Below are 12,006 nucleotides of genomic sequence, written 5' to 3'. Positions count from 1 at the left end.
AATATCAATTTGGAAAATAAACGTAAAATATATGTATTCGTTGTAATTAAAAAAACTCAATAAGGACTAAAATTTGAACTGTATGAACTATAAGAAAGAAATAAAACATTGATGATACAACTTATGGTTAAAAAGTAGGAGTAGAAAAATTTTAAAAATAAAAACAAAATAAAGAAAAAGAACAAAGTTAACAAAAAAGAAATTACATTTTTATCGTTTTTAATAGGCCTAATGTCTTAAAAACCCCCGACCTTTTAGCTCCTTTTCAATCTCTGACGTTGAAAATTTGTCAATTTTACCCTATTTTTCATTTTTGTGTTTTAGTTGTACCCTGAAAAATTAAATTAACGTCTTTTGCGTTTGGAAATTTGTTTAAAACATTCTCCATGTCTCGCATATATTAATTGTATATTTTTAAAATTTATTTAAATTTAGTTAAATTAATTAAGAATTTAAATTAGTGTTAATTTGATTATGGTTTTTAGTTAGTTTTTAAAAATAAGCTTATTTGTACTTTTTTGAATAAAAAATATTTAATTTCATGTTTAGACTTAATTAATTGAATGATTTCATCATTTTAGTAAAAAATTAACAAAAATTTAAATATTGGAGTACAATTGAAAACAGAAAATTCAAAAATGGATAAAATTGACAAATTTTCAACGTCGGGGTGGAATTGAAAAAAAGTTTAAAGATGAGGGGTTTTTGAGTGATTAGGCTTTTTTAATAAGCATGTATGCCCATTTTTAATTGAAGAAGGTGGACAATGTTTAATTGAAGTAGCTGGACAATGTTTAATGAGAGATTTACCTATTTACCTAAAAAAAGAAAATAATTTGAATTCTTACCTCAATAAGGAAAAGTCAACAAAAATACTCCATGATTTAGCCATTCTAATGTTTTTACTCTCCGTGTCCAATTTATTAGAATTTTACTCTACCTATATAATAAATTTCTCTGACACACTATATCTCTTTCTCACTCTCTTTCTCTCTTTCTCTCTCTCTCCACATACCTTACATATCTGACGTTTCTTTTTCTTTTTCAAACTTTTGTTTTATTTACTTGTTCCAAACTTTTTTCAAACATTTATAAATTAGATACTCTTTATTTCTGCATACTTTAAATTAATAAACATGCCTATTATAAATTACCAATAAATAAAACATTTTCTTTTCATTTATTTCATTTATTTCAGTATTATCAAATATTTTATAATTAAAAAATATATACTACTATTTAAATATTTTATTATATTAATAGTATATTCAAAAATTGTATGAACTAAATAAAAAATCACAGTATCACATTATCATATGATTATCACTGTATCACTTTATCATATAATTATCACAGTTTCATTTTAGCATGTAATTATCAGTGTATCATTTGCATTGTCATCTGATTATCATATATAGCAGATTATTATGTGATGATACTGGTGGATAATATAAGACAAAATCACATTATCACCTTATCATATGATTATCACTATATCACATTATCATATGATTATCATAGCTTCGACTTAGCATGTAATTATCAGTGTATGATATTGCATTGACATCTTATTATCATATCATTATCAGTATCGTATATAGCAGATTATTATATGATAATGTGATGATAATGTTGGATAATATTAGACAAAATCATATTATCATATGATTATCACAGTATTACATTATCATATGATTATCACAGTTTCACCTTATCATATAATTATCAATGTATCATATTGCATTGTCATTTTATTATCATGCCATTATGAGTATCGTATGTAGCCGAATATTATCATCTCGTTATCATAATTTTTCTGTATTTTCTTTTCATGCAAGTATCATATTATCATACTATTATCATTTCATTATCAATAAGAACCTTATCATAGTATTATCTTCACATTATCATCTCGTTATCATAACTTTTATGTATTGTTTTCCATATAGGTATCATATTATCATACTATTATTATAACTTTATTATTTAATTATCATCTGGTTATCACCGGTATCATGAATTTTTTTATAATTATATTTTCACGTACATTATCATCCAATTATCATAACCTTATCAAACTTCATTATCATCTAGTTATCATACTGCATTGTTATATGATAATATAGCGATAACAACATGATAATCAGAGGCTGTTTTATTCCTTCACTGTTATGATAACGAAATGATAATATAGTGATAATAACATGATAATCAGAGACTGTTTTTAATAAAAAAAATTAATTTTTTCTGCAGTGTTATGATACTTACATGATAATGCAGTGATGATACTCATATGATAATCAGAGGCTGTTTTTTTTTTGCAGAAAATTTATTTTTGTGCATAAAATCGTTTTTAATGCAAATTTTTAGATCTAAAAATGAGAAAATTCAAGAGTAATTTATTAGATCTGAAAATTAAAACAAATCGTATTAAAAAATTGCCAAAATTAAATATAAAAAACGGGAAGCAACGAAAGAACGGCGGCAGAGCGATGAAAGAACGGCGGGGGAGCAATGAAGAAACTACGGCGGGGTAAAGAAAAAAATAAATAAAGAAAGAAACATAAAGAAGAAGAAAAAAGAACCAGAGAATAAGAAGATGAAGAAGAAGAAAAAGAGAAGGAGGAGAAGGAGAGAGGAGAGAGGAGAGAGGAAAAGAGAGAGAAATATTAAAAAAAATGACAGCTGTAACATGATTAGAGTAAGGAAAATATATTTAGAGTAAAAAATTAATAAATAGTAGGTATAATTATAATATAAACATGTTTTAGAGTAAAAGAATAAAACCATTAAAATGGTGAGGTATTTTCTCTATCTTTTCCTTAATGAGGTAGGAAGTCAAATTATTTTCAAAAGTAGAGTATTTATCCTAATTTTCTCATGTTTAATTGAAGAAGGTGGGCTTTTTTTGGTTTAATTTCAAAAGTCCAATTAATTATGACTCTTGTTTGCCCTGAGAATTAAAATCGTTAAAAAAGGTACTAAAATCGTTTTTCTACCGATTCTACCGATTTAACTCACGATTTTACAACGATTTTATTAAAACTCGATTTTTAAAACATGTTGAATCGTTTGGATGGTTTTAACTCGTAAAATCGTAAAATCGTACGAGTTAACTCGCGATTCTAACAACATTGATTGTAGTATATTAAAAAATAACAAGAAATAATTTTAAGGCGCATGCGGGTTGATAAGACGTTCTCCTGATTAAAGTGAAGTCGCAGGTTCGAACTGTATTCATATAAGAAGCTGTTTAAAATTTAAGGTCAGAGTTTGCCTCCAGCAAAAAACCGACACTATTCAAGGTCTTGAATGTGAAAGGGATAGAGATGTCATCTCATATTTGAGATCCGTTCAGAAAACCTCATAAACTGTGTACAGAAAATAATCACGAAAAGTGATAACTCCAAGCGCTACACACATTTAAAGTTACGACTCAGAGGATGGAGGAAAATAAAGTCAATCCAAGAGGATACAATCCAAATTTCGAAAGAAATCCAACTTCGAATAAGGAAAAAAAAAGGGTTAGAACAAAAATAATAAAAAACCGACTTCATGATATTACTATAGATTACATCTCACGATGTAGTTGTCTTGTTCTGAAAAATTCTTTTATTTCTGCAAATTCAAATCTCCCAGATTAAAATGATCCACAAAGAATCCCATAACTTTGTATAACCCCGTCTTGGTAAAAGATTCAACCATTGCCTTGAAAAATTAATAAACAGACGACTTTGGCATAATCCAAAAGAGCCCCATCTTTTGCCACACCAAATCGAATTAGTAGACTTATAATGCATAAATAAGTGTTATTAAGTGTTGGCTAAAGGTTACCCCTATTTTTGATATAACATAAACTTTAAAGAAGTAAGGCTAATGTGGAGTATTCAGTGGAACTTGAGTAAATGCAGAACCAGGCTCAAGCTAATTCTGGAAGCAGAAGAATAGTCAAAGATCAAGAAAGAACAAAGTATGAACAAGTCTGGATCATCAAGCACAATGGGCCTCAAGAATTTATAGATTTATCTGTAAAGGTAAATGGGCTAAATAAAGTCATTAAAATTCTGAAGCTCTAGAAAATGTTTTTGATTCTCTTTTGATCAAAACGGTTTTAAAGATTGTGACATCATCAAAATGTCCTTTTCAGTCACATGCACACACAAAGAATAAAAACATTCTCTTGTTTTCTGGTGCAACGGTTTCTTCACAAGCAATCATTTTCTCTTTCCTATTGCTTCTAGAAACTGGATAGGTGGCAAATCTTTAAAGGAATCTTTGTAAATATCTGAGGGCTTTTTAGAGAAAAGGTTTTCTATAAATAGACCATCTTCCTCACCTTTCTCTTTAAGCAAGATTTCTGAGTAAACAATCTTTTCAAAGCTTTTCAATGGAGGTTTTAATGTTTTGCTAAAAGATGCTTTTTACTCTTCGGTTTTAAATCTGAGCTTCATTATTTAATGCTTTACTTAACTCGGTTTACTTAATAGGTTGATTTGTATTCAACGAGTTATTTTGCATAAACAGTTTCGGTTAAAGGTTTTTGTAAACACCTAGGTGATAAGTTTACTGGGTTTAAGTTTTCTGGATCTTGGTAAAACCAGTGGTTGGGAAATCAGACTAGAACGGGTAGTGTTTAGCTCTGTATTTCAAGGCTGTTGTTTCTTGCCCGTAAAAGAAACTGGATAGTGAAATTCCCAAGAAGTATTCCTTGGGGAGTGGATGTATGCAGTTGCAGAACCACTATAAAAATTCAGTGTTCTTCGTTTACTGCTTATCTGTTTATTTCCAGTTTAGCTTTAATCATACTTGCATTAGCTTTCGAATATTTTTATAAGCTATTTTTACCAAAGTTTTTAATTCTCAATTCACCCCCCCCCCCCCCCCCCCTCTTGAGAAGCCATCTGGACCAACAATTGGTATCGGAGCAGGCTCTGCTTGCTTCTTGCTATTTTAGCATTCTCAGAGTTGATCAATGGCTACTCATGGTGGATCTTACCTAAGTGCTTCTGGGCTACCAGAAGGAAATTCCATTACTAGACCTCCTCTATTCAATGGATCTAATTATGACTACTGGAAAAACAGAATGAAAAGTTTCATTCAGTCACAGGACATTGAATGCTGGAAAAGCATCTTGTATGGAGTTACTCCTCCAACCAAGGTCAATGCTGATGGAACAGAAGTAAGAAAAGATGAAACTGAGTTTACTGAAGCTGATTGGAGAGTGGTACAGACTAATGCAAAAGCTATTACTATGATTCACTGTGCTCTTGACATCAGTGAATACAATCGTGTTAGAAACTGTGTCACTGCTAAACATGTATGGGAAAAACTACATATTACCTATGAAGGAACCGACCAAGTAAGGGAAACTAAGATCAATCTTCTTCAACGTGATTATGAGCTTTTCCAAATGAAATCTGATGAAGGTATGTCTGAGTTTAGCTCCAGATTCTCTAACATCATCAATGGTCTCAAAAGTTTGGGAGAAAACTTTACTGATGAACAGCTGGTGAAAAAGATATTAAGATCTCTGACTGAGAAATGGGAAAGCAAGACCACAGCAATCATTGAAGCTAAAAATCTGAAAAACTACAGCTTTGATGAACTCATGGGTTCTCTCATGACACATGAAATGGTGAAATACAAGGGAAAGGAGATAGCTCAGGAAAGAAGGAAGAAAGCTGATCTGGCTCTGAAAATTGAATCTGAAAGTGATGATCAAATCAGCTCAGATGAAGAAATAGCTCTGATGACCAAAAGATTCTCAAAGATGTATCGCAAGGGAGACAAACGATACAGAAACAACATGAAGAAATTCATTAAAGGAAAAGTAGACTTGGAAGGAGCTGATGGCTTATGTTTTGGGTGTAACAAACCTGGACATTTCAAAGCTGATTGTCCAAAACTGAAAAGATCAACAAGAGTTGAAAAACCAAAGAAGGGTCTAGCAGCTTGGAGTGATTCTGATGACTCAGATGAAGATAAACCAGAAGAGAAAGCTAATCTCTGTTTAATGGCAATTGAAACCGGAGATAACAGTGGGCAAACTAATGCATATGAGGCTGATTCATCTGACAATGAGGTAGAAAATCTAAAACATTTATCTTATGATGAATTACTTCATAACTGTAATGATATCTTTATGGCTTATAAGGTTGTCTCAAAGAAGTATGTCAAACTGAAAGCTAAAACTAAAAATGTCATTTCTGAAGCTAATGTCAAAATTTCTCAAACCAATGAAACTGAAAAAGAAAACAAAATGCAAGAGGACTTTGACTTAATGACTGAAAAGATTCAGAAAGCTGAAACTGAGGTTTCATTCCTAAAGAAGGAACTTGAAACTTCAAACAACCTTAGAATCAATCTTTTGCAACAGAATGATGCTATGCAAAAGAAGATTGATCTTCTCATTCAAGATCTCGCAAAATTCACTAAGGGAAAAGCTAATCTGAACATGCTTTTGGGAAATCAACGTCCCTATGGAGATACTAGCGGTATTGGTTTTGAAGGTTTTACCAAACCAAAGAAAATGGAATCATTCCTAAAAAATATTCCCACAAAAGTCAAAACCATAACCAAAAGGACCTTCATTCCTTACATGTCACATGCTACCTGTTTTTACTGCAATATCAAAGGTCATGTTTCAAAGTTTTGTAAAGCTAAACAGAAAATATTTCAGACTAAACTTATCTGGGTTGTCAAAGGAACTAAACCTGAGAAAGTCACTAACCCAGAAGGACCCAAATCAGTTTGGGTACCTAAACATGCTTGATTTGTTACAGGTCTGCCTAAGGAGCAAGGATGATCAAAATTGGCATATGGATAGTGCTTGCTCAAGGCACATGACTGGTGACAAGTCAAAATTCACCAGTATCAAACTAAAGGATAGAGGAACAGTCTGCTTTGGTGATGACAGTAAAGCTAAAATTATCGGAATTGGAGCTATTGGAAAATATCCATCTATTGAAGGTGTCTCTTTAGTGGATGGACTGAAGTACAATCTTTTAAGTGTAAGTCAGCTCTGTGATAAGCAAAACAGAGTCATCTTTGAACCAACTCACTGTGAGGTACAGGATCTACACAATAATAAAACTCTCTTCTTTGGTAAGAGATTTGAAAATGTGTATCTGGTTGATTTCAATGACTCTCCTATCCCTGATATTTGTCTTGCATCTCTTATGGATGAAAGTTGGCTTTGGCATAAAAGATTAGGACATGCTAGTATGCATCTCATTTCTAAACTCTCTAAAAAGGAACTGGTTCGTGGTTTGCCTAAACTGAACTATGAGAAAAATGATGTTTGTGATGCTTGCTTAAAAGGTAAACATGCTAGATCTTCTTTTAAATCCTCTGGTCATATTGCAACTACTAATTGTTTAGAGCTGCTGCATCTTGATTTATTTGGACCAATTACCCCTTCTAGCTTAGGAGGAAAATTCTATGCCCTTGTTGTTGTTGATGATCACTCCAGGTACTCATGGACATTATTTCTAACTCATAAAGATGAAGTTTTTGAAAGATTCGAAGTTCTGTGTAAAAAGCTCCAAAATCAAAAAGGACTAAAAATCATCTCCATTAGAAGTGATCATGGAAAGGAATTTGAAAATAAGAAATTTGAGGATTTCTGCAACTCCCAAGGCATATCTCATAACTACTCTGCTCCCAGAACTCCTCAGCAAAATGGAGTTGTTGAAAGAAAGAATAGGTCTTTGCAAGAAATGGCTCGAACAATGATTAGTGAAGCTAATCTACCAAAGTACTTCTGGGCTGAAGCTGTAAGTACTGCCTGCTACATTCAGAACAGAGCCTTAGTAAGGTCTACCTTGAAAAAGACCCCGTATGAGCTATGGAGAGGAAGAAAACCCAATGTAAGTTACTTCAGAATTTTTGGCTGCAATTGTTATGTTCATAATAACAATAAAACTCATCTTGCAAAATTTGATGCTAAATCTGATGAAGCTATTTTTATGGGTTACTCTGAGCACAGCAAGGCTTATAGGGTTTTTAATAAACGATCTCTTCTTATTGAGGAATCCATGCATGTAGTCTTTAAAGAAACTAACAATCCTCTACCCAGTAGAGATTTGTCTGGAGATGAACTCTTTACAGGTAACAGCAACAACTCAGAAGAGAATCAGCAGCAAAATATCCTGGATGAACAGAATGTAAATCAGGAACAAATTGAAACTGAAGAAACAGAGAACCAGACTAATGAGCAGTCTGATCAAGCTAATTTACAGAACGAAGCTGTTTCTAACTGCAATGAGGATCTGCCAAGAGAATGGAGATATCACAAGTATCACTCTCAAGAAAATCTTCTTACTAGTCCTTCTCACAAAATGATGACTAGGAGTGAGCTAAAAAAGATGATTGCCAATGTAGCTCACATAGCCTATGTCTCAAAAGTAGAGCCAAAAGGAATAGAAGAAGGGCTGAAAGATGAAAACTGGCTTCTAGCTATGCAAGAGGAGCTGAATCAGTTTGAGAGAAATGAAGTGTGGAATCTTGTGCCTAGACCAAGGAACAAAACCATTATTGGAACTAAATGGGTGTTCAGAAACAAACTTGATGATCAAGGCAATGTTGTCAGAAACAAAGCAAGACTTGTGGCTAAAGGTTATAATCAAGCTGAAGGCATTGACTATGATGAAACATTTGCTCCAGTTGCAAGGCTTGAATCTATAAGAATGCTTTGTGCATATGCCAGCTACATGAATTTCAAACTACAGCAAATGGATGTAAAAAGTGCCTTCCTAAATGGTTATCTAAATGAAGAGGTATTTGTGGAACAACCTCAAGGTTTTGAAAGCTATGAGTTTCCTGATCATGTGTTCAAGCTAAAGAAGGCTCTGTATGGGCTAAAACAAGCTCCTAGAGCATGGTATGAAAGATTAAGCAACTTCATGCTTAAAAATGGTTTTTCCAGAGGGAGAGTTGATAAAACATTATTCATCAAAAAGCAACTCAGAGATATTCTCATTGTACAAATTTATGTGGATGACATAGTTTTCGGATCCACCAAAAATAGCTTGTGCAAAGAATTCTCTGACATGATGAAAAATGAGTTTGAGATGAGCATGATGGGAGAACTTAACTTCTTTCTGGGTCTGCAAATCAAGCAATGCAAGGATGGTACTTTCATTACTCAGTCTAAATATGTCAAAGAACTTCTCAAAAAGTTCAAAATGACCGAAGCTAAAGCTACCAAAATTCCAATGAGTGCCACCTTCAAAGTTGAGAAAGATGAAAAAGGTAAATCAGTTGACTGCAAACTCTATAGAGGTATGATCGGTTCATTACTTTATTTAACTGCCAGTCGACCTGATATTCATTTCAGTGTTTGTGTGTGTGCTAGATTTCAAGCTGATCCTAAAGAGTCTCATATTATTGCTGTAAAAAGAATTCTTAGATATCTTCTAGGTACTCAAGAACTTGGTCTTTGGTATCTGTAATACCCCAAAATATTTAATTATTTAATCGGACCACGTGTCCAGTTTTGAGTCGCAGAAGTGGCGATATTGGAAAGTTTTCCGATAAATAAGTTTTAGTAGGTCGTTTTAGAAAAGGTTATTATGGAGAAAACTTGTATTATATTTTAATTCTAAAGTTAGAATTGGAATTAAATGGGAGAATGGCGAGAAAAGTCCAAAATAAGGTATAGGGACCAAAGTGGTAAATTAGCCACTTTGTGTCGAAAATGGAAATGTTGGATTTTGACGGAAAGTACTAATATCGAGCTTGGTATTATTTATCGGATATAAATAATACGTATAAGTCGTAATAGAATAGTTTAACGATTTAGCTATGGACTAAATCGTAGGATTGAAAAGTTTGAAGGATAAATGATAAGAAACAAAAAGAACAAGGACTCAAATGAGCTTTTAGCCAAATCATATATAATTAAGGAAATATGAAATGAAGATCAGAGAAGGATCGAGAGAATTGTGAGGTTTTCGCCGATTACGTTATTTCGCCGCCGTTTCTCCGTACGACGTCCGATTCACGTGATTTTCGCGGCAATCTCTTCGGAATTCAATCCTCTACTGATCTTGAGCTTCATTTCAAGGTAAAATTTCGGGAATTGGTGCTGAAATTGAGTTATTTGGGCTGTTTTAGTTTAGGAATTGGAATTATGGATTTAAACTTGATTTTAGCGTTTTTGGAGAAACAAAGTTACGGGTTTTGTTGGAAACGGAGAAATTGACATGTATGGCAAGTGATAGCATGACGGGAAGCCCGGAAACGATGTTTCCGGGGACTGCGTGCAGATTGCACGTGGTGTGCGATCGCACACCCGTGGTGTGCGAACGCACACCTGTGATGGTGTGCGAACGCACACCAGTGGTGTGCGAACGCACACCAGTGAAGGTGTGCGAACGCACACCCACAGTGTGCGGACGCACACCGGTGTGCGAACGCACACCCATGGTGTACGAACGCACACCACCTTGTGCAGACGCGTATTCCATGAGGGACTAAAACAGACTTTTATCCGAGGGACTAAAATAGACTTAGCTCGACGTTTTACGCAAATATCGATAATGTAAAGTATTAAGAGAATTATATAACTCTCGGATACAAGGAGTAGTATTTAATACGTCGTGGACACGACTAAGAGTTTCTGAATACGAGAGTAATACAAAGAATGAAACCAATAGTTAAATTATGAAAGTATTATATGTATTAAAGTATAAAGTGCACGTCTAATCAAAAACAATGTACCAGACGTGTCAGCGAATAGTGGAGTCAGTAGAAGCGGACTAGCGGGGGCATACCATCAGATCGATCATATCATTTCTTGGTTTGCGGTCACTGTGAGTTGCACTTTACTTTCGTGTATTATATATAAAGTTATTTTATATAAATACGTACACTGTTTTTACGCATCGCATGTTATATGATTTGATTGAATGTTATACGTTTATTTAATTTCTGTATATAAGAACTAGTATGCGATCCGATGAAACTAGCTACCTATTGGGTGTCAATAGGCTGTGTGATCACCAGTATCGAGTCAGTCTAGTATATTTGCATTTAAGAAACGACTTGACACAGCTGGGAGCTGTTGATGATTATAAAATTTATGTGGCTGGGCCACCAGCGAGTTAGACTCGCGATTGATATTTATGATTGGGTATATGATTTAGATACGCAGAGTGAACTCGGCTACGGTGTAGCCTGGAAGTCCCCGTATCTAGTGGCTGGGCCACCAGCGAGTTGGACTCGCAATTGATATTTACGTTTGGATTGAATGATATGTGATTATTCGAGAGATGAGTCGCATGCTAGGATATTAGTTTCGTACGGATCAAATACCTGTTTATATGTTTTACATTAATATTTTCTTGAGATGCGATGCTATGTTTTTATATTAATACCGTTAGTAAATGCAAACTCACTCAGTATTTCCCCAAATACTGACCCCTCACCTTTGATGTCTTTCAGGTGCTTAGCTTGTGGACTTAGCTAGAGACCAATTTTGGAGTGCAGAAGTCATCTGTATATGTTAGTTTATGACTTCTGTTAATGCTGCAGTAGTGGTCCGGTGTCAGCAGAATAGTAGCCTAGTCAGCAGTTTTATTTTGATTGTACATATCGACTGCTGTCTTTGTTTATATATTTTTGATAGGCTACGTGTTTGTATATGATCCACGGCCCCAGATGCCGGTGTGACAGTTTGAGACACTAACTGCTGTGTATAGTACCGCGAGGCCAATTCGTACAGGGTACGGTAACTAGAGCCCGCGAGGTTTTGAAACAGTTAGTGTGTATAATTGGTAATATGTTATATACGAGTATTGGCTTCCGTTGTTTGTTGTTATTTGTTTATTTTATATTTGCGAAAAATTAATTGTGATTTTAGGCTTGCTACGGGTTCCGGAGCTACCACTCCCGTTCCCTAGCGCCGGTCGCGGCTCAATAGTTTGGGTCGTGACAAAGTTGGTATCAGAGCAGTTGGTCCAGTTACCACTGCAAGTTTGTTTTGATGTTTGTTTGAGAGCAGTT

The 12,006-nt window shown here is 34.0% G+C and overlaps 1 protein-coding gene across 1 annotated transcript; it reads left to right on the top strand.

Annotated features, from left to right (window-relative positions):
* The first annotated feature begins 4,972 nt into the window (after positions 1 to 4,972).
* Positions 4,973 to 6,772, top strand: LOC126687902 (uncharacterized). The gene has a single exon (XM_050382454.1). It carries the CDS (start codon positions 4,973 to 4,975, stop codon positions 6,770 to 6,772), a length of 1,800 nt encoding a protein of 599 aa, XP_050238411.1.
* Positions 6,773 to 12,006: the final 5,234 nt, after the last annotated feature.

Source organism: Mercurialis annua, linkage group LG6, assembly GCF_937616625.2.
Source record: "Mercurialis annua linkage group LG6, ddMerAnnu1.2, whole genome shotgun sequence".
NCBI classification, from domain to species: domain Eukaryota; kingdom Viridiplantae; phylum Streptophyta; class Magnoliopsida; order Malpighiales; family Euphorbiaceae; genus Mercurialis; species Mercurialis annua.
The sequence above is the reverse complement of the archived record's forward strand: the minus strand, read 5'-3'. Positions and strand labels throughout refer to the sequence as shown.